The following is a 22,931-nucleotide window of genomic DNA, read 5'->3' as shown; positions in this document are numbered from 1 at the left end:
TCTCTCCCACCACTCTCTCTCTCTCCCCCACCACTCTCCCCCCCACCACTCTCTCTCTCTCCCCCACCACTCTCCCCCCACCACTCTCTCTCTCTCCCCCACCACTCTCTCCCCCACCACTCTCTCTCTTTCTCTCCCCTGTCACTCTCTCCCCCACCATTCTCTCTCTCTCTCTCCCGCCACTCTCTCCCCCACCATTCTCTCTCTCGCTCTCCCCCACCATTCTCTCTCTCTCTCTCCCCCACCTCTCTCTCTCTAACTATGGTATTACCATCATTTCCCACCACCGTATAAACACCCACTGTTCCATGTTTTCATGTTACTTCTCTGATTCCCCCATCACAGTTCAAATGGTGTCTGATGGTGTCACACCGTGATATCATAACTGCGACATCATCATCTGACGGCAGCCATTACAGAACACAGGTAGTGTACACACAAACAAAACTGGAGGTGGGCGGTTGAATATCTGTCTGGAAACATGTTGAGATGAGAGGAGGATGGATCGAAACTAAAGGGGGAGAGAGAGGAGGAGAACAAGATAGAGAAATGCGGAGAGATTGAGAGGACTCAGAGAGAGTTGCTATATTCATTTAATTCGGGATAGTTTTGCTCCCTCTCGCCCCCTCTCTCCGCATTTCTGTGCAGTGACACACCTGTAATAGGCCAACAGAAGGGGCTTAGGGACAATGCCTGCGCCCCAAATTGCACCCTATTCCCTACACAGTGCACTAAGTAGAGCACTATATAGGGAATAGGGTGACATTTGAGACGTAACCCACGTCCCCGACACGGCTGGATTAGTGTAAAACCCATAGCATTACGTTTCACAAAGCTTTCTCATATTACTAGTACAAACACTCCCAGATGTCTTCCTGGATCCATCTGTTTTTCTCTTCGTACTGCCTCCTTTCTTTTACCCGGCATCCTCAAGCTTCTTCATTTACTTCACTGACTTCATTTCTCTTTTTCTCCCGTTCTCTCTTTTCTTAACATGTTTTAAAAAAAATTTGATCTTGGTCAAACCAAATTGTATTTGTCACGTACACAGATGAGCAGACGTTAAAGCAGCTGCAGTGAAATGTTTACGTTTCTTGCTCCAGCAGGGCAGTATGTGTCTAACAGTACAATATGAACACACAAATAATCACACTAAAAAAGTCAAAACAAGAAATGAAGAACTATCACAAGAAGCAGTATAAGATGAGGTGTTATTACATCCTAATAACTTAATCATCTTTATTTACATGGACTGGACTTGACCGAGTACAGATATTTCAGTGAGTGTGTATACTGCATGACATGTGTGTGAGTGAGAGTGCCATTTTAATATTTGGATGCCTGTTAAAGCTCATCATGGGTGTTGTATTTTGTTTGTACTCACTCACTCAATGTGTCAAAGTGACTGTATTTACAGCAGGTTCACTTGATCATACTTCAGTTTTTCCATCCTCTCTCCTCTTTCTCTCCCCTTTCTCTCCCTTCTCTCTCCTCTCTCATCTCCTCTCTCTCTCCTCTCTCTCCTCTCTCCTCTCCTCTCTCCTCTCTCATCTCCTCTCTCTCCTCTCTCATCTCCTCTCTCTCTCCTCTCTCTCCTCTCTCCTCTCCTCTCTCCTCTCTCATCTCCCCTCTCTCCTCTCTCATCTCCTCTCTCTCTCCTCTCTTTCCTCTCTCTCTCCTCTCTCTCTCCTCTCTCTCTCCTCTCTCTCCCCTTTCTCTCCCCTCTCATCTCCTCTCTCTCCCCTTTCTCTCCCCTCTCTCTCCTCTCTCATCTCCTCTCTCTCTCCTCTCTCTCCTTTCTCTCTCCTCTCTCTTTCCTCTCTCTCTCCTCTCTCTCTCCTCTCTCTTTCCTCTTTCTCTCTCCTCTCTCCCCTCTTTCATCACCCTCTCACTCCACATCTCTCCCTCTTTCTGAGATAATCTCTGTGTGTAATCTGTTGTCATCTGTCATTGTTCCTCTGACGGGACAGATTTAATCGTCTAGTCTAGCGTGACCTGACAGAGAGGAAGACACAGAACTACACCCACACACTCTCGCTCACAGACACACATATTATGTTACACACTGCCCTGCATGCACTCACATGTACACACACACACACACACATACAATGTATAGTTGTGTGTGTGAGAGAGAGAGAGAGACTCATGCATGCACACACACGCACGCAGGCACGCACGCGCATGCACACGCACACACACACACACACACACACACACACACACACACACACACACACACACACACACACACACACACACACACACACACACACACACACACACACACACACACACACACACACACACACCGTGACCCCACTCTCCAAGGGTGTCTCAGGGGGAATGGGAGATGCAAAAAACATTTCCATTTCACCACAACCTCTATAGGTTGCACTCTTGTACATGTGTGAAACAGGACATGTATAAGCACCCTGTATTTGACCTTTTGACACACACGCACACACACGTGGAAGACTGACTGCGGCTCGGTTTGCCAGACAATGTTTTTCTACAATAAGATGGCGTCAGCACAATCTTCTCCACTTCAATTCCAGACAGAAAACATTCTTTCATTCAACTCAAAAGAGACATGAAAAGATGCGGAAGAACAAGCTCCTCTACAACAATAGTCTTATTTTGAGAAAGTAAATGAGAAAAATGGAAACACGACAGCCAAATGAATAGACAGGAAGATGGAGAAAAAGAGGGGGATTATGAAGAAAGGAACGACGGATGGAGGAACAAGAACACAAAAGGGTGATGGAGGTTATTTGAGGATGAGAAGAGCGACAGAGGTGTAAGGTGAACATCAATTTAGAACGAGAGAACGAGGGGAACGGCAGTGTGACAGAAATAACAGAAACAGGATGTTGGTGTCAACGGCACAGGAAGCCACATCGTTGCAGAAATCAGAAGTTTGTGCGCGCGCGAGACCCCTCACTCATCACTTCTATTGTCTCTACATCTTTTTTTATCCCCCTTTCTTTCTCACAACATTATTTTCTCTCCCTCTTTCTTTCATCCTGCTTTTCATTGCCTTCTTGTGCATCCTGTTCACTTATAAGTATGAGGTCCCAACGTTTTATTCAACAACAAACTTTACATTTATTCAATAAAAGAAGTGAATGATTGAATTACGTACAGAAACCCCCCAAACAATGATATTATGTGCTTAAAAAATATTACATTTAGCATAAAAAAATAACAAAATATAAAAAATATTATAAAATATGAAAAATACATGTACAGTATATTGTCATAGCGGATGAAGGATATGACTGATGATGATGATGATGATCACAAGTTATAAGAGTCATAGTCACTGTTTCTGTTAGACGAAGGCTCTCGGCTGTTGTTCACCGTCAGCCTCTCCAATCCTGGGAGAACGAGAGGGAATGTAACGCTTTAGGGTCCAGTACTAAACCTGAGATACCTTTGCATGCGTCATTCAAAGTTTGTGTAATTCACACAATTCTCAGGTTAGGCTTCCGCCCGTGTTAACAGAAGAGTGGAGAGAGGAAGAGTGTGTGTGTGTGTGTGTTTGTGTGTGTGTTTGAGTGTGTGTGCGAGTGTGTGTGTGCGTGTGCGAGTGTGTGTGTGCGTGTGTGTGTGTGTGTGTGTGTGTGTGTGTGTGTGTGTGTGTGTGTGTGTGTGTGTGTGTGTGCCTCACCAGGGTAGGAGTGTCTCTTGTCTGTGTTGTCGTTAAGTTGGAGTCCAGCCTTCCCTCTATGGTAGGAGACTGTGAGACAGACAGACAGACAGACAGACAGACAGACAGACAGACAGACAGACAGACAGACAGACAGACAGACAGACAGACAGACAGACAGACAGACAGACAGACAGACAGACAGACAGACAGACAGACAGACAGACAGACAGAGACAGAGGGGAAGAGGTGGTTATGGATTACATCGCTTGCCAAGATATTGCATTATTTGAGAGAGAACAACCGAAATCTGTGTGTGTGTAACATGAACTCATCAACTCAACGCCTTATTCAACGACTCCACGTCTCTCCTACTTAGGCCTGCACCTTGGCCTGGTGGGTGTGCGTGTGTCTACGAGTCACTGACTCACCACTTTGGCTCTGCGTCGGTCCGATCCACTGACTCTGTCTCTTGTCTGACACTGAATCACAGACATTAACATGTTGATTAGAGGTCATGTGAGAATGTTATATTACCAACGCACAATACCGAGATAGCATGCCTCAATGACAAAATAAACACTTGATCCGTAACTGACAAAATATGAATAAAATAAATGCCACATGCCACCATACCAACCCTGGTATCAATATGCTTTTCTTTTCTGCAATGACCTGATGACACATTATTTGATCAACTGCTATTGGATTGGTCCAAGCACTGTGGACTTTTTTCTTTAAGTACTTTATTGCAGTCATTTAAGTGCTTTGTTGTCATCCTAAATGTATGTTCGTGTGTTAAGTGTTTAGATCTGAGCCCGTTACCACACAGCATCTCAGAGTAAAAGTGCTGATCGAGGATCAGTTTGGCCTTTTGGATCATAATGAATACGAGTACATGGACAGACCCTAGATCAGCACTCCTACTCTGCGACGCTTCGTGGATACGGGCCCAGGTCTCTGGTACTCACGTCTCCTACGGAGGGCCTTGAGGGAGGGCTGCCCGAAACGCACCACCAGCACCACCAGCACCAGAACACACAGCAGACCAGTCACCACCTTATAGCCCACTAACTGATCTGGGATGACTGGAGTGGACAGGAGATGAGATTCATATTTAACCATGACTTTACTAGGCTGGTCCCAGATCTGTTTGTACAGTCTTACCAACTCCTATGGTCTTTTGGCAAGACAACCTAAACAGATATGGGACCAGGCTATTGTTTTACAGCACCTTATAAAACATTGACAAAAATATATGAAAAGTGTACTTACAAAGATATTCAAGTACATGTGTGGTATTTAAACCCACTGTCAGACACTTAGAGAAATATATGCAGAAAGGACGCACAAACATACAGGACTCACCTTCGCATTGGATCCTCAGTGTTGTACAGGGGTTGTTGGTAACACTTCCATTCATATTGATCTGGTAACCCAAAGTGTTAGGATTGATCTTCGTCCACTTTGGGGAGCCCTCACAGCCCTTCCTGTTACACAACCCTGCATGTTGAAGGCTACGATGGGTCAAACTGTTAAAGCAGAGTGGTAAGGAATGAGACGAGAGGAGAGACAGGTGTACGTCCCCCTTACAGGACGTTTCTTCCCATTTGACCTTGATAACACCCAGCGCAGGTGGCGGAGCCTCGGGCTGGGTCGGAGAGGAACAGGAAGTGGAGATATTACACACACAGGAAGTGGTGGGAGCAGGGGGACTGGTGGTAGCAGGAGTGGAGTTGGATGGTGTGAGAAGTTGGGAGGTGGATGCCTTGATTTCATTGGTTACTAGAGAGAGAGAGAGAGAGAGAGATTATTCATACCACGGAAACAACAACAAAGAAAGTAAATTGGTATCTTGGAATCTATATCAACCAAAAATATTTTGATTTGATTTTTTAAAATCAATATTACATGTCATGCCGTAGGTACTAATCACCAAGGCAGTCTAACGGGCAATGTTTGGCCGCCTGCAGCGAGGACTAAAATTGGCCTGGATTAGCCTAAACCCTCTGTAATCTATCAATTAATCCAACAAATTAAGGAAATGCTCAATGGATAAATGGATGATATTTACTACTACTACTACTACTACTACTACTACTACTACTACTACTACTACTACTACTACTACTACTACTACTACTACTACTACTACTACTACTACTACTACTACTACTACTACTACTACTACTACTACAACAACAACAACAAACAGCATCCTATAGTGTACTACCTTTAAGCAGGGCCCATAGGGAACAAGGATGGGCATAAATGACAAAATACAATTACAAAATACGATAAAGATCAATGTATCAACTACAAAATACTTGTATTTAGAAATGTATTTTATTAAAATACATGTACTTTGCTTTTTAAAATACAGAAATACACTTGCAAGTAGCCGGCCCGAACAGCGTCAACATTCTCAGTAACAGTTACAGAAATGTCTTACGTGCTGTGACTGTGATCATGTTGCCTAGTCACTCTACCTATATGTACATAGCTACAGCGCCTTCGGAAAGTATTCAGACCCTTTTCCTTTTTCCACATTGTGTTACGTTACAGCCTTAATCTAAAATGGATTAAATAAATACAAATCCTCATCAATCTACACACAATTCTCCATAATGACAAAATGAAAACAGGTTTTTAGAAATGTTTGCAAATGTAGGGACTGGGAGACTAGTCAAGATCTAGGGAAAGATGAACAGGGCAAAGAACAGAGAGATCCTTGGTGAAAACCTGCTCCAGAGCGCTCAGGACCTCAGACTGGGACGAAGGTTCACCTTCCAACAGGACAATCACCCTAAGCACACAGCCAAGACAATGCAGGAGTGGCTTCGGAACAAGTCTCTGAATGTCCCTGAGTGGCTAAGCCAGAGCCCGGACTTGAACCCGAGAGACCTGAAAATAGCTGTGCAGCGACGCTCCCCAGCCAACCTGACAGAGCTTGAGAGGACCTGCAGAGAAGAATGGGAGAAACTCCCCAAATACAGGTGTGCCAAGCTTGTAGCGTCATACCCAAGAAGACTCAAGGCTGTAATCGCTGCCAAAGGTGCTTCAACAAAGTACTGCGTAAAGGGTCTTATGTAAATGTGATATTTGTGTGTAGATTGATGAGGGAAAAAAATCTATTTAATCCATTTTAGAATAAGGCTGTAACGTAACAACATTTGGAGAATGTCTTCCCTGTGGCTCAGTTGGTAGAGCATTGTGTTTGCAATGCCAGGGTTGCGGGTTTGATTCCCACGGGGGCCCAGTACAAAAAATAAAAAATAAAAGTAAATAAAAATATGCATGAAATGTATGCATTCACTACTGTAAGTTGCTTTGGATAAGAGTGTCTGTTAAATGACTAGAATATAAAAAAAATGGAGAAAGTCAAGGGGTCTGAATACTTTCTGAATGCACTGTGTCTCAATTGCCTTGCACATCGACTCGGTACTGGTATTCCCTGTATATAGCCATTTTTACTCATTATTGTTATTCGTTTTTCCCTGTGTATTTATTCCTCGTGTCACTCTTTATTTTTGTTATTTATATTTTATCTTTAACTCTGCATTGTTGGAAAAGGACCCGTAAGTAAGCATTTCATTGTTGGTCTACACCTTTTGTTTACAAAGCATGTGACAAAAACAAATGTATTTTCTTTGATATGTTGTTGTTTATCTACTTTAGTTGAATGCACTGAGTGTAAATCACTCTCTATAAGAGTGTCTGCTAAATGACCAAAATGTAAATAAATATGTGAAAATGAACATACCAAAATTATCTGCAAAGCACACTGATTATTATTGGCCTTGTTTCGGGTTGAACTTAATTAGAATAATACTCAGCATCCTTTGCAATTGTACAATTTCACATTTACATTTATATTTAATTGATTTAGCAGATGCTTTTAGTACACCATAGTGCCATCAAAATGCTGATACCAATGCAGGGAGAAAGGGGGACACAAAATTGTGAACCGCTATAAAACAAATGGTATAGAAAAGTATTTTGAAAATAAAAATGACAGCTCTCGAAAGTATCTTGTTACAAAATACATTGGAGTTTAGCCCAGTTAAATACACATTTTAAAATACTCAGAAGTAATTGAAATACATATATCAAATACATGTAACAGAAATACTGCCCATCTCTGATAGGGAATAGGGACGCAGCCAATGACTACACTTCTGCTGCTTCAAGTTCAACTGTCAGTGTCAGTATAGTGTATCCGAACATGAGAAAATGGTGTATCATAATGGACTCACGGATAACACGAGACTCTATTTAAATAAAGACTTACCAACATTCAGGGCCAGGATTGTAAGTACAAGCCTTCTATTCATCCTGGAGATGACCAGCTTGAGAAAAACAGGGGAGAGAAGAAGAGAAGAGAGACAATGCATGCAAAAACGACAGAAAGACTGAAGAGAGAGGAAACGGTGCAGAAGTCTAAACTCCTCGCTCTCCTTTCTCCCCACCCTCTCTTTCTCTATCCATAAAGCCTTCTCTTCATCTTCGGCGTTTGCTGCTTTTCTTCTGCAAGATTTTCTGCAAACTTCCTCACTTCAAAGACAGGTACAAAGAGAAAGAGAGAAGAAGAAAAGAAAGAAGTGAAATGAAGAAGAGTGGAGGATAAGTGGGAGGAAGGGGCAGAAAGAAAAATGAGAATTCTTCACCTTTAGACATTTTTGTTGAGTCAGGTCATGACCCTGATTTTCATACGCCTTCCAACACCTGTGCACCTGTGTGTGTGTGTATGTGTTCTCCAATAGATCATGGTACACACCACTGCCAGGTACACCAGTTGTTTGCAGCAATATCCCTATTATGAGTTTGATTCCTGCATAGGCCACATCTACAGGTAACTGCCAAAATGAAGGAAACACCAACACAAAGTGTCAATAGGGCACTGGGCCTCCACGAGCCGTCAGAACAGCTTCAAAGCGCCTTGGCATAGATTCTGTCTGGAACTGGAGGGATGCGACGCCATCCTTCCACGGGAAATTCCATCATTCGGTGTTTTGTTGATGGTGGTGGAAAACGCTGTCTCAGGCACCGCTCAAGAATCTCCCATAAGTGTTCAATTAGGTTGAGATTTCACACATGCTTTAAACACCCTACAGTATGTATCTTTGAGACCCCTCTTTCAAAGTCACTGAGATCTATTCTTCTAGCCATGGTAGCCAAAATACTTGGGCAACTGGGCATTTTAATAAAGGATGATAAGCATGATGGGATGTTAACTGCTTAATATACTCAGGAAGCATCTTGTGTGGAAGCACCTGCTTTCAATATATTTTGTATCCCTCATTTACTCAAGTGTTTCTTTTACTTTGGCAGTTACCTGTACACTGTGTATTAATTATAATTTATATTGTTTGGGAATTTAGAGAATTTAAGGGGGATATTATAAATCTGTTGTTAGTTTGTGGATAGTGTTGTGTACAACCTTCTCTTTAACTGTAACTTAATACATTAACTGTGGATTAAAGTGTCTGCTAAATGACCATATTATTTCATATCCTAATTAATAACTATATTATTATTATTATATTCTTTGTTATCCTACAGTGCCTTCAGAAAATATTTATACCCCTTGACTTGTTCCACATTTTGTTATGTTACAGCAGAAATTCAAAATGGACTACTTTAAAAAAAAATGGTTTTTATCTCAGCCATCTACACACAATACCCTATAATGACAAAGTGAAAACATGTTTTTAGAAATTGTTGCTAATTTATTAAAAATGAAATACAGAAATATCGAATTTACATAGGTATTCACACCCCTGAATCAATGCTTTGTAAAAGCACCTTTGGCAGCAATTAGAGCTGAGAGTCTTTCTGGGTAAGTCTCTAAGAGCTTTCCACACCTTGATTGTGCAACATTTACCCATTATCCATTTCAAAATTCTTCAAGCTGTCAAATTGGTTGTTGATCATTGCTAGACAACCATTTTCAGGTCTTGCCATAGATTTTCAAGTAGATTTAAATCAAAGCTGTAACTCGGTCACTCAAGAACATTCACTGTCTTCTTGGTAAGCAATTCCAGCGTAGATTTGGCCTTGTGTTTAAAGTTATTGTCCTGCTGAAAGGTGAATTCATCTCCCAGTGTCTGGTGGAAAGCAAAACGAACCAGGTTTTCCTCTAGGATTTTGCCTGTGCTTAGCTCCATTCCGTTCCTTTTTTTATCCTGAAAAACTCCCCAGTCAAATACAAGCATACACATAACATGATGCAGCCACAACTATGTTTGAAAATATGAAGAGTTGTACTCAGTAATGTGTTGTATTGGATTTTCCCCAAACATAACACTTTGTGTTCAGGACAAAAAGTTAATTGCTATTCCATTTTTTCCCCCAGTATTACTTTAGTGCCTTGTTGCAAACAGGATGCATGTTTTGAAATATTAGTATTGTGGAGCAACAACAATGTTTATCCATCTTCAGTTTTCTCCTTTCACAGCCCTTAAACTCCGTAACTGTTTTAAAGTCACCATTGGCCTCATGGTGAAAATCCCTGAGTGGTTTCCTTCATCTCCGGCAACTGAGTTAGGAAGGAAGCCTGTATCTTTGAAGAGACTGGGTGAATTGATATACCATCCAAAGTGTAATTAATAACTTCACCATGCTCAACGGGATATTCAATGTCTGCTTTTTTTTTTATGTTGCCCATCTTTGCGAGGCATTGGAAAACCTCCCTGGTCTTCGTGGTTGAATCTGCGTTTGAAAGTCACTGCTCGACTTAGGGACCTTACAGATAATTGAATGTGTGGGGTACAGAGATGAAGTAGTCATTCAAATATCATGTCAAACACTATTATTGCACACAGAGTGAGTCAATGCAATGTATGTGACTTGATCAGCACATTTTTACTCCTGAATTTATTTAGGCTTGTCATAACAAAGGGGTTCAATACTTATTGATTCAAGACATTTCAGCTTTTCATTTTTTACTAGTTTGTAAAAAAATATATATATATTTATATGAAAAACATAATTCTATTTTGACATTATGAGGTATTGTGTGTAGGCCAGTGACTAAAAGTCAACATTTAATCCATTTAAAATTCAGGCTGTAACACAACAAAATGTCGAAAAAGTCATGTGGTTGTGAATACTTTCTAAAGGCACTGTACTTAATGTTTTATTTTCTTCTCTTAATTCAACCATTACTCATGTTTTCTGTTCGTTCACACCCGTCCATTCCCTCCCTCTTTTGCTCTCGTTTTCTCTCATCTTTAGTCTCTGGTTTACCGAGCCGTAGATGTGTAGAAAGCCCCGTAAAAATTGCCCTCCTACTCCTTTCTCTATGAGACACTTCTCTCCGTACTTTGACTGAATATTCAAAACCTAGGACCATCCCGCTTTCCCCTCCTCTTAGAGTTGTTAAACAAAAAAAAAATCAACATTTCTCAAATTATCACATTTTTAAAAATCATTCTGTAACAGTATGGATTTGTATTCTGTTTGTCTATCAGTAAATGTACAATTGAGCCTGCATACACCTACTGTACTGTATGATATATTATAGACTACACTTTAATTTACTTCACATATATTATAGGCTACAGAACTCGTTCCACAACAATTGATTGATGACAATGATCACTGAGTAGGAATATTTGATAGGTTAGGTGGGAGTTTTTCCTCCACTGAAGTCACCTAGTATTTCAGTGCCCTCCTTTCACCGCAGAGGTCCGTCGCTCTCTCTCTTTCTTCTCTGTGTCATCTCCCTGGTTAGGTCATCTCGGCCCACATCAGAAAAATATCATCACAGTCAGCGAGGGGGAAGGAAGACCTGATTGTAAACTCTGTTTGAGACAATACAAGCAAGGCCCACGCCTTTCAGAACAAATCAATTCAACTCTATCAAGTTCTATCCGATTTAAATCATCTTGAAGCAATTGGAGTAACAGTCAAAACTAACTTTCGCCCCACGTCAGGTAGTTATCGTGGTATTTGTATTTTCTCCCAACACGAGAGAAAAGAAAAAAGATAAGTAGATAATAAATAAATAATTCAAATTACGAGTCAGAACACAGCCCTCTTAGATCAAGTTCAGTGTTTAATTAATATTCACACAAAAAAATAAGAAACTTAAAACAAGCTCCAAGCTTGTATTTTTATTTCCCACTTATCAATGCTGCGTATCCGTTGGGCTTCTAAAACCCCATTTCTGACTCATCTGTTTCTTCCTTAAATACGGAGTGTTAGGTTGTGTCCCAAACGGAACCCCATTCTCTGCCCATAGGGCTCTGGTCAAAAGTAGTGCATTTTGTAGGGGGTAGGGTGCTATTTGGGACAGTTGTAGTGTGATAATCCCAGTAAGACACTGCCCCTGGTCGTAGACTACACCAGTCAGTCCAACCAGTTAACTTGATGAAGCCCTACATAACAACTAAACAGAAGCTTCATAACACCTTCATAGGGCATGATGACAACCAATGTAGTAATGCTCCATTTAAGGTTGAAGAGCTCATGACTTTAAGATGCGTCTATGAATGCTGTATGAGACGTATGAATCTCTGTAGAACCCCCTCCCCCAGTAACAGCTCTCTCCTCTTGTGCTTTCTGAGCTAAAGCAGGCAGATGGGTCCCAAATGTCCCCCACTTCCCTATACAGTGCACTACTTTTGACCAGAGCCCTAAGAGAATAGGGTTCCATTTGGGGTGCAGTCTATTAATCCCTTGTTTTAATGTCATGTCACCCGTTATTGATAACAGCTCTTTAATAATTTATACAAATCACATTATATTATTCTCATTGAAAGTGAACTTATAGAAATAAACAATTTCCTCATTGTAATCATTGTCAAGCATCAGTTCATGTCAACAGGCAGATTATGGAGACAGGGTGAAATAGAGAGTGAGGTGAGAAAGACGAGAGGTGAGTTTAACGCCAAGTGAGCCTCGTGGGGGAAGAGACAAAACGGAGTGTGAAGTGAGAAAACAGAGGGACCTTAGAGAAGAGAAACAGGCATGATTCTCGACAGAGAATACAGATATGATTCTGTAAATAATGACGTCATTGTCAATAGGCATCAAAATACCTAAACAACCAACCAAAACATCCTGTCAAGAAAGGACTTGGAAGCTAAACTTCTAGGACATACAGATGTAGGATCTTAACTTGATCACCCTGTTCTTGCAGGAAATGTCCTGCACAGCAGAAAATTCTAACTTATAGTATATTCAAGGTTGAAAAATGGCTTCTAAAGTTATTCATTTCAGACTTCATTTGCCCTGACAATTTATCAAACCCTACAAAAACCTCCATTAATTATAATCCACACAATTCACGTGTCATTTTGCTGCAGGATTATTTTCCTGCTGTGAGAAACAGGTCAAATTAAGATCCTACACCTGTAAAGATGTCCAGATTAGGCAAAGAAACAAACATCATACATGCAGAGCCAGGTGAATAAGAAAGAAGATAGGGTGCTTGAAGTCTCCAAAACGACCACTGATCAGGGCCCGCATTCATAAAGCCTCTCAGAGTAGGAGTACTGATATAGGATCAGTTTAGCCTTTTAGATCATAATGAATAAGATTACACGGACAGATCCTAGAGTTCCTATTCGTAGGTTTTTCCTTCTTTAGTATTGTCTTAAGTACTTCCTAACCAGAACGAAGAGCAACAAAGACAGTTTACAGAACAACAGAATTCCTGAACAGAACTGCACCTGTAAAACGTTTTGGTTTCGGTGGGTATTAAGTTAACATCATCATGTACGAAGGAATATGATCAACACATGTAATCTGACATCGGTGTAGAATGATATGGGTGTTAGAACAAGTCAAATGTACTCCAATGCGTATACCGTACAGTGCCACAAGGGACTTGTGCTACAGGGGTGAAACCAGTGATAAGGAATACATGTGTAGATATATTTCATGTAGAACATGACTCTCTGACATGTAGAATAAGGAGTCACGTCAGCTCCATTTCTATCTGAAACGTACGTGGCCAAGGTATTGTTGATTGGCTCAGTATTCCACAAAGGGAGGGAGAAGAGTGAAAGGGCCAACAGCCAATAGGAGGAGAGAGAGGGGAGAGTGAAGGGGACGACAGCCAATGGGAGTGTGTTTCTAACAACACATTGGAACACAAGGGGAGGTCCTGAGACAGTTATGCACTTGAGAATGACAGGAGGGGAGGAGAAGAGGCAGATCGAGAGGCAGATCGAGAGAGAGAGAGAGAGAGAGAAAGGAGAAAGAGAGAAAGAAAGAAAGAGAGAAAGAAAGAGTCAGAAAAAAAGAGAGCAAAATGAGGGAGAGACTGGAGAATGTGTGGTGGGAGAGGAGTGACGGGGTGAGAGCAGAGGGAGGTTCAGGAGTAGGGCTGTGGCACTCCAAACCCGGGCCTGTAGAGCGGCCTGCCTGTGGAGGACTGAGAGTTGGGCAGAGCGGGGCCCGTGGGGTAGCTATACCCCTCTACCCCACCGTAAGGGTACGCAGAGGGGTAGGGGGCGATGTTGGGGGCGCTGTACTGCCCGAACGCAGACCCTGAGCCGGGGACGCCAGGGAACGTGGGCTGGGTGGGGTACGGGCAGGCATTGGCCGGAGGCCCGAAAGCGGGACGGGCTGAGTAGCCCGCCGCTGGGGTGAAAGGTGAGCCGGGGCTGGGGTAGGGAGGAAATTGACCTGGAGGAATGGACGGGCCTGGTCCTGATACTGCGGAAGTGGCTGTCGGGTTAGGAGGGGAGACGGGGTAAGGGGTGTAAGGTAGGGTGGAGCCGGGGCCATTTTGGGAAGAAGGGTTTTGGAAACTAGAGTGATTGTTGGGATTGGAATTCTGCTGCGGTTGTTGTTGCTGAGGAGCTTGATGATGATGATTCCATGGCGATGACTGTGTTGTCGCTGGGTCCTGATTGGCGCTTGTTTGTGAAGTCATGGAGCCGGCGTCACCGACGGCGGTCTCCTTCTTCTGGCGCAGGATCTCCTGCAGTTTCTCTATCCGCACTCGTCTTTTGTGAGCGAGGGAGCGGAGGGAGAGGAAGCGGTCAAGGAACGAGTCCAGTGACAGCTGGCCGTCCAGAAACTCATCTGCCAGACTCTGACGGAGAGAGAGATGAAGAGAGAAAAAGAGACAGAGTGAGTGTTAAAGAACGGGAGAGGGGGATCGGGGTAAATATGGACACACTATTGACAATGTCTGAGAACGTATTATTTATTATTATAATTATGTCTTATTCCAACTGCTGGTCCTCTGTACGGCGTTCAATAGAGTAAGAGATAAGTAGATCACGTTGTCGTCATTGGTCCTGTGTTTAAGGATAGATAGACATTTCCCAATCTCGCCAACAGTATAATCTGCCGGAGTCGTCTGTCACTGTGGCCTCTCACCTCTGACTCCGTCTCTGTGCTGGCGCCCTCTGTCTGGAGTCTGGAGAACAACCCCTCTGGTGATACCTGCCCCATGACGCCATCTGGAGGGAGAGAGAGAGGTAGAGAATAAAAGAGATGGGGCAGAAATGGAGAGGGAGCATAAGAGACCAACATAGGAGGGAGGGAGTGTAAGAGACCAACATAGGAGTGAGGGAGTGTAAGAGACCAACATAGGAGGGAGGGAGTGTAAGAGACCAACATAGGAGTGAGGGAGTGTAAGAGACCAACATAGGAGGGAGGGAGGGAGGGAGTGTAAGAGACCAACATAGGAGGGAGGGAGGGAGTGTAAGAGACCAACATAGGAGGGAGGGAGGGAGTGTAAGAGACCAACATAGGAGGGAGGGAGTGTAAGAGACCAACATAGAAGGGAGGGAGTGTAAGAGGCCAACATAGAGGGGAGGGAGTGTAAGAGGCCAACATAGAGGGGAGGGAGTGTAAGAGGCCAACATAGAGGGAGGGAGTGTAAGAGACCAACATAGGATTGGCACCCCCCCTTGGGTTGTGCCGTGGCGGAGATCTTTGTGGGCTATACTCGGCCTTGTCTCAGGATGGTAAGTTGGTGGTTGAAGGTATCCCTCTAGTGGTGTGGGGGCTGTGCTTTGGCAAAGTGGGTGGGGTTATATCCTTCCTGTTTGGCCCTGTCCGGGGGTATCGTCGGATGGGGCCACAGTGTCTCCTGACCCCTCCTGTCTCAGCCTTCAGTATTTATGCTGCAGTAGTTTGTGTCGGGGGGCTAGGGTCAATCTGTTATATCTGGAGTATTTCTCCTGTCTTATCCGGTGCCCTGTGTGAATTTAAGTATGCTCTCTCTAATTCTCTATCTCTTTCTCGGAGGACCTGAGCCCTGGGACCATGCCTCAGGACTACCTGACATGATGACTCCTTGCTGTCCCCAGTCCACCTGGCCGTGCTGCTGCTCCAGTTTCAACTGTTCTGCCTGCGGCTATGGAACCCTGACCTGTTCACCGGACATGCTACCTGTCCCAGACCTGCTGTTTTCAACTCTCTAGAGACAGCAGGAGCGGTAGAGATACTCTCAATGATCGGCTATGAAAAGCCAACTGACATTTACTCGAGGTGCTGACTTGTTGCACTCTCGACAACTGTGATTATTATTATTATTTGACCATGCTGGTCATTTATAAACATTTGAACATCTTGGCCATGTTCTGTTATAATCTCCACCCAGCACAGCCAGAAGAGGACTGGCCACCCCTCATAGCCTGGTTCCTCTCTAGGTTTCTTCCTAGGTTTTGGCCTTTCTAGGGAGTTTTTCCTAGCCACCGTGCTTCTACACCTGCATTGCTTGCTGTTTGGGGTTTTAGGCTGGGTTTCTGTACAGCACTTTGAGATATCAGCTGATGTAAGAACGGCTATATAAATAAATGTGATTTGATTTGACATAGAGGGAGGGAGTGTAAGAGAGAAAAAGAAAGGGAGAAAGAGGGCGAAAGAAAGAGAAAGGCGCATAAACACCTCCCACACTTCAATGTCATGCCAAGCTTCTCAGTCCCCGTAGACACACATAACACCGACAGCACAATGTCTCACGCCAGGCTTGGGAGGTATACTGTATATACCGGGGTATTTGGGAAAAAGCCACAGGCTGGTTTTTTCAATACCGTCAAAACTATTTATTTGAAGCTTTTCAATAAATTGGAACATTTGTAGCTACTTTAAGTTATTACCCGCACTCAACTAGTGCAATATGTTAGGAGATAAAGCAAATTGCGTTCATTTCACCTGTCACATTATTTTACATTATGAAGCTTACCATAATTCCGCAGAACAGTTGAGACAGTCACGTGTTTGTCTGTAAATGGCACAATGGAAGAAAGCGAGCTAGAGAGTCTGTAGCGTTTGATATCTATCGGCGAATCCCAGTTGTGCGGCACACAAGAGGTGATGAAGTTACAATTGTACGCAATTCACTACTAAATTTGGATATTTTTCACCCCCTGTGCTTCCTACTATAGTTTTCTTTCTCCTCCATTCTTCTCCCATCTGCTCCATGTACACATGCTGCTCTTCCTTCAGAAAAGCACGTGCCACAACTTTGTTCATTTGCGCGATTTCTCTCGTAAACGTCCACACTCTCCAAAAACATCATTCGGTAGTTACTAACTATGCTTGTATAACTTCATGAGCTGGATTTGCAATTCATTTGTTCGTTTTCGCTTGTTAGCATTTAGCTAACAGCGTCTATGCGATGTCACTATTAGTTTGTGCTAATTTTGTTAGCATTCTGGTAATAGTGGCACAATGGGTTTCCTTGCGTTTTTAGCGCCCCCATGTATGCCATACAGGTAACACCGTAAATCCCGGGACGAGAGAAGGACGGTATGAAAATCTGGATACCGCCCAAGCCTATTAAACACCTTTAAAAATGAGAACAAACAAATCTCATGAAGCTCAATGGTGGATAAACATGGATACACACGCAACAGGAAAATCTACTTTCATGCATCTTCAAATACCTTTGGTAGACTTCTCATTGAGGGCAAGCTCGCACCATTATGCTGGTTGAGTAAAGGTTAACACCCAGTCAAGGTGAATCACTAGGAGGACTGATTCAGGGGTGAAATAACAACACATTCCATATTACCTAATCACCTTCAGGAAAAACATATGACGTAACTATAATGAGCCGTATCCAATTCCAGCCCTGCAAACGGACACCATCACAAACACAGCTTCTCGTGAAAAGCTTACAAAACAAGGCTGCAGGAATGTATGTGTGCATGTACACAGATCACACGGCCTGGTCTGCTTCAAGAGCTGATGGCAGTGGAAAGGAAGCTGATGAGGTGGTATCCAGACAGAAACACAGGCCAGATCTGGAAGCCTGGGGGGTGGGAGGGGGTCTGTCTGTGTGTGTCTGTGTAACCAGTAGAGACCAAGGTTTAGTCCCAAATGGCACCCTATTTCCTATACTACCTAAGTAGTGCACTATATAGGCGAGAGAGTACTTTTGGGACGCCGTCACTGTGTTTGACTAGTAGAGACCAACTGAGTGTCCAGGATCTGAACAGGCCAGACAAGATCTATCCCTACACTACACACTCTCTCTCAAGTCTGGTCCTGCCATCTGTCTGTCTCCCCCTCCCTCTCATCTCTCCATCTTGATATTTCTATTTCCATATCCTCTCTCTCTTCCTCTATAATGTTGCTTTTCTTAATCTGTCTATCTATTATCCATCAATAACCTCCCCATCTCATCCCTCCCTCCCTGGCTACAGTGCTGTCTGTAGGTCTCTCTGACTCCCTCCCTCCATCCATCTATCCCTTACCTTTCTGGTCACAGTGTTGTCTGTAGGTCTCTCTGACTCCCTCCAGTTCAGAGTATCTCTCCATCTCTCATCCCTCCCTCTATCCCTTACCTTTCTGGTCACAGTGTTGTCTGTAGGTCTCTCTGACTCCCTCCTTCCCTCCCTCTATCCCTTACATTTCTGGTCACAGTGTTGTCTGTAGGTCTCTCTGACTCCCTCCATCCATCTATCCCTTACCTTTCTGGTCACAGTGTTGTCTATAGGTCTCTGACTCCCTCCAGTTCAGAGTATCTCTCATCCCTCCCTCTATCCATTACCTTTCTGGTCACAGTGTTGTCTGCAGGTCTCTCTGACTCCCAGTTCAGAGTATCTCTCCATCTCTCATCCCTTACCTTTCTGGTCACAGTGTTGTCTGCAGGTCTCTCCGACTCCCTCCAGTTCAGAGTATCTCTCCATCTCTCATCCCTCCCTCTATCCCTTACCTTTCTGGTCACAGTGTTGTCTGCAGGTCTCTCCGACTCCCTCCAGTTCAGAGTATCTCTCCATCTCTCATTCCTCCCTCTATCCCTTACCTTTCTGGTCACAGTGTTGTCTGCAGGTCTCTCCGACTCCCTCCAGTTCAGAGTATCTCTCCATCTCTCATTCCTTACCTTTCTGGTCACAGTGCTGTCTGTAGGTCTCTCTGACTCCCTCCAGTTCAGAGTATCTCTCCACTAGATGTTCTCTCTGTCTCTCCAGGCGAGGCTTCATGTCCAGGTTCTGCTCTGCCAGGTTACGGTTGGAGGCCAGTGCCATCTCCCTTTCCAGCTGGATGTTCTGAATCTACAGACGAGGAAGAACGAGTCGATAACACATTGGATTTTCTTCATGTCTTTTTGACCGGGACTATGCACGGCAGACATTGTATCGACCGGACGTTAACTTCCATAGCTCGCTAACTCTCATAACGACCCTAGCCTTGATCAGCATGTTATGATCGCTCCCATTTGGGATAGCGTTATTGGGATTGTGGATAGTGCGTTCGTCTTGGGGGTCAGGCAACCCGGGTTCAAGTCCTGCTCGGGGCACTACTCTCTCTTCCTGTACGTGACTCTATGATCAGGACGTCACGGCAATACGTTGAATGACAACATTACCATACAGTACCAGTCGGTGTATGACAGAAGCTGCCAGGTCCTCCCTTTTGAGACCTGCTTGAGAAAAGGAATCTTTTTTTTTTAGGCAGACCTTGGCTAGCCAAGACAGCAACAACTTAACAAGACGAGTTAGCCAGGAACAGGTCATTTGCATCTAGTGAACATAACTCCCCACGTGAAGAGTGAAGATAAACAAATGAAACTCAATGGTTAGTGTTTTGGACCTATGGACAAAGGTGGAAGAGAAGTAAGTCAATATGAAAAAAATAATAAAAAATACAACATTTCTTTAAAAAAAAAAAATTATGTTGATGGCAGGATGAGCTTGGACATTGCTACTGGTCAGAGTGAGATGAGACCTAGATGTCCATCCTCAGATGAATCACTCATCTAGGTCCTACATTGAGTAATAGCAAGTCGTGTGACCTGACAGAAAAAGCAAGGCCTCAGCTCAGAGATAGGCCTATAGACAAACTTGGCTAGTCATTATCCCTTACTCAGATACAAAAAACCACTGGAGGCATTTCAGTAAGAGGCGCATCTCAACTAGCCTGGTCCCAGATCGGTTTTGTGCCATCTTGCAAACTCCTGTGGTCAATGTCACGCCAAACATGGCGTATGAAAATAATAGATGACCATAGGAGTTGGTTAGAGCACAAACAGATCTGGGACCAGGCGACATCTCAATCTATTTAAGACACAATCGACAGACAATAAGACAAAGCAAAGACGTGATTGCTTACCTCATCAGATTCCAATGCCATGGACTCCACCCGCTCTGTATTGTCCAGCAAATCCTCCAACTCGGATTGGCTGAGGTCCTGAAGCTTGTCCATTGATTTGCCAGGACAGCTGTCAATCACATGGAGGGAAAAGTGAGCTGTCAATGTCAAATGTCATCAGTTTACCGAACATAGATAATTTGAGAAATTAAACTTAAAGCTAACTGACAGGACACCAAATAGATCCACACAAATTGATAAATGAACTGGTAGATTGATTAAATATTAAGTGGGAAATCAATTTTCTAGACTATAATCTAACATTATCATACAAGACAGAATTGGCAGTTATATGTGAGCACTAAAATGGTGCATTGTACCGCCATGATGCTACATAGGAGTGCTGGGCGATATGGACAAAAATCTATATCGAAATAAATTGCCTGAATTGATGAAATAACGATAAACAGAACAATAAGTTCATAACATTAATGTGCACCACAGTTTTTTAAATGTTTTATTATCCTTTAAACTACTACCAGTTTGATATTTGTAGCCATCAATTGTCCCATTAGATTCACCCATATTAGCAAACTTATTTCATTTCAAACTTCACATTTCTCTAGTATAGGCTACTTATCGTAATGAACGGTATCAGCAAAATGGATGCGATAAGTGATCGGTAAGGTCGGTGTTCAAATTTGATATGTCTCTGATTTTCGGTTTATCGCCCAAGCGATACTACATACATTTTATGCTTTGATAAACCAGACCCAAGCTAAATCCTGATCAGGCCTAAGTTACTTCAGCTGCTTGCTATCTTGGCTACATCTTTGCCTAGTCATTAAACATGGGCCACATTCAGTAGGCAAATGTTGTGGAACGTTGCAGTTAGAAATAACATGAATAGATCCATTTAGTCATTTTGCAGACACTCATATCCAGAGAGACTAGGGCATTCATGTTAAGATAGTTAGGTGAGACAACCTACTACAGTCATGGTAGGTATATTTTCCCTCAATAAAGTAATTATCAACAAAGTCAGTGCTAGCAGGAAAAGACAATCGCAGAGAATTGTTTTCTTATTTAAGACACTCTTTTGACGAGGGTTTCAAATAAATTTGCAAAAGATGGGCTGGGACGCCGCTGTCCTGGCATTAGGGGGAAGCTTGTTCCACCAGTGGGGTCCCAGGACAGAGAAGAGCTTTGACTGGGCTGAGTGGGCGCTGACCCCCTTGTTGATATCTGTCGTCGTGGCTCCTTATTATTCTACATGTCAGAAAGGCATGTTTGTAACGCTCCACAACATTGTGCCCTGCTGAACGCACCCTAGCTATCTCGATTGATGGCTTGCCATCAGCTGACCAACACTAAGAAGACTGGCTATCACATTATAAAGCAAGTTAGCGGGAAAAATTACTTATGTTATGCTGCTAGCAAATCAAGAAATTCGTTGCGACAGGGCACACAACATTGACGGATGACGTAAAACGGGCACGGGAGCCCTGACCCCAATATACAAACAAGGCAATATGGTTGAGGATCAATAGCCGGTAAAAGACAAATCTAACGTAATTGTACGGGCTAGCTAGCCTTAACGGGTTGTTCGAGTTCCGTGTAGGGATGACAACAACAATCGTTATGATCACATTCAATGAAAGGCAATCTTGCTACCGTCAACTTTGAGGAAAGCCCACCGTTCGCGATCTTCAAATCCTCAAAAAAAACGACGTCATTCGATCGTGTTGCTTGATGTCAGATACAGCAGTAGTCCAACAATAATTACTTTAATATCTGCTCGACGACAATCATAAAAATAGGTTAAAGAATAGCTATGTTTTATCAGCAATATTTGGAAAGTTTCACTTCACACTAACAGAAACAGCCGCCATTTTTGGAATGACCCATATTCTGCTTCCGTGGGGGGGTTATTAAATGCACTGTCAATAATTTAATAACCTTTCTAACTAAAGAAAATGAAAATATATTGTGATCATGTTGCTGCTTTTAACACACACATTTTTAGATAGCATGAACAGTTTTCTTTGACAGTTCGTCCACTTCTTGGGGCAATGGTTTCATCCAGCGCGCAGCTGATTTGAAGGGAAACCCACCCCGACGTGACAAGAGTATTCCATGAATGTCAGCAGGGAGGTAACCAGTAAAGTAAAGGAAGTCTGGTTGGAAGAAGTGGAAACATTATGTCAACGGCCAATACCTGTCATCATGACTCTCACTATAAAGGCTTACTAATAAAACATATTGGCAGCACTATATCCAAAAATAATGACTAACCACAAGTGAAACATTCTAACAATAGGGAAAGAATATGTTGTTCCTTATTTTTTATTTTATTTATTTATTTAACCTTTATTTAACTAGACAAGTCAGTTAAGAACATCTTCCTGCGGGGACCGGGGCTGGGATGAATTATTATTATTTTATTTTTTTAAATATATAAATATAGGACAAAACACACATCACGACAAGAGAGACAACACAACACTACATAAAGAGAGACCTAAGACAACAACATAGCAAGGCAGGAACACATGACCACAGCATGGTAGCAACACAACATGACAACAACATGGTAGTAACACAACATGGTAGCAGCACAAAACATGGTACAAACATTATTGGGCACAGACAACAGCACAAAGGGCAGTAAGGTAGAGACAACAATACATCACGCAAAGCAGCCACAACAGTCAGTGAGAGTGTCCATGATTGAGTCTTTGAATGAAGAGATTGAGATAAAGCTGTCCTG

General features: G+C 43.0%; 2 protein-coding genes across 4 annotated transcripts; both read right to left on the bottom strand.

The window, feature by feature from the left end:
* Positions 1-3,083: 3,083 nt before the first annotated feature.
* Positions 3,084-8,233, bottom strand: cd5 (CD5 molecule). The gene is made up of 6 exons (XM_014208960.2): positions 7,944-8,233; positions 5,021-5,437; positions 4,624-4,740; positions 4,084-4,134; positions 3,674-3,742; positions 3,084-3,380 (listed from the first exon to the last, which is right to left on the bottom strand). The coding sequence occupies exons 1-6, from the start codon at positions 8,044-8,046 to the stop codon at positions 3,301-3,303; spliced, it is 837 nt and encodes a 278-aa protein (XP_014064435.1). The 5' UTR covers positions 8,047-8,233; the 3' UTR covers positions 3,084-3,300.
* A 3,460-nt stretch (positions 8,234-11,693) lies between these two features.
* LOC106609892 (vacuolar protein sorting-associated protein 37C) lies at positions 11,694-22,085 on the bottom strand. Of its 3 annotated transcripts, none has more exons than XM_014208931.2 (5): positions 21,836-22,085; positions 20,183-20,291; positions 18,954-19,125; positions 14,993-15,075; positions 11,694-14,702 (listed from the first exon to the last, which is right to left on the bottom strand). In XM_014208931.2, exons 2-5 carry the CDS (start codon positions 20,273-20,275, stop codon positions 13,977-13,979), a joined length of 1,074 nt encoding a protein of 357 aa, XP_014064406.1. In that variant the 5' UTR covers positions 20,276-20,291; positions 21,836-22,085; the 3' UTR covers positions 11,694-13,976. The 3 variants fall into 3 exon arrangements, with proteins under 3 accessions (XP_014064406.1, XP_014064407.1, XP_014064409.1); XM_014208932.2 differs by having other exon boundaries at positions 21,859-22,084; XM_014208934.2 differs by lacking the exons at positions 18,954-19,125; positions 20,183-20,291; positions 21,836-22,085 and adding an exon at positions 18,325-18,935.
* Positions 22,086-22,931: the final 846 nt, after the last annotated feature.

This window comes from Salmo salar, chromosome ssa08 (genome assembly GCF_905237065.1).
Source record: "Salmo salar chromosome ssa08, Ssal_v3.1, whole genome shotgun sequence".
Classification (NCBI taxonomy): domain Eukaryota; kingdom Metazoa; phylum Chordata; class Actinopteri; order Salmoniformes; family Salmonidae; genus Salmo; species Salmo salar.
This window is presented reverse-complemented; position numbering and strand designations above follow the sequence as displayed.

Bases quoted from the DNA above. Each gene is read 5' to 3' on its own strand.
- LOC106609892 (XM_014208931.2), bottom strand. From the start codon at position 20,275: ATGGACAAGCTTCAGGACCTCAGCCAATCCGAGTTGGAGGATTTGCTG. The intron at 15,076-18,953 runs GTAAGGAATGAG...CTCTCCCTCCAG, and splicing joins ACAGCACTGTGACCAGAAAG to ATGGCGTCATGGGGCAGGTA. The intron at 14,703-14,992 runs GTGAGAGGCCAC...TCTCTCCGTCAG, and splicing joins GCACAGAGACGGAGTCAGAG to AGTCTGGCAGATGAGTTTCT.
- cd5 (XM_014208960.2), bottom strand. From the start codon at position 8,046: ATGCATTGTCTCTCTTCTCTTCTTCTCTCCCCTGTTTTTCTCAAGCTG. The intron at 3,743-4,083 runs GTGAGTCAGTGA...TCTGTCTCACAG, and splicing joins ACCGACGCAGAGCCAAAGTG to TCTCCTACCATAGAGGGAAG. The intron at 3,381-3,673 runs GTGAGGCACACA...TCGTTCTCCCAG, and splicing joins CAAGAGACACTCCTACCCTG to GATTGGAGAGGCTGACGGTG.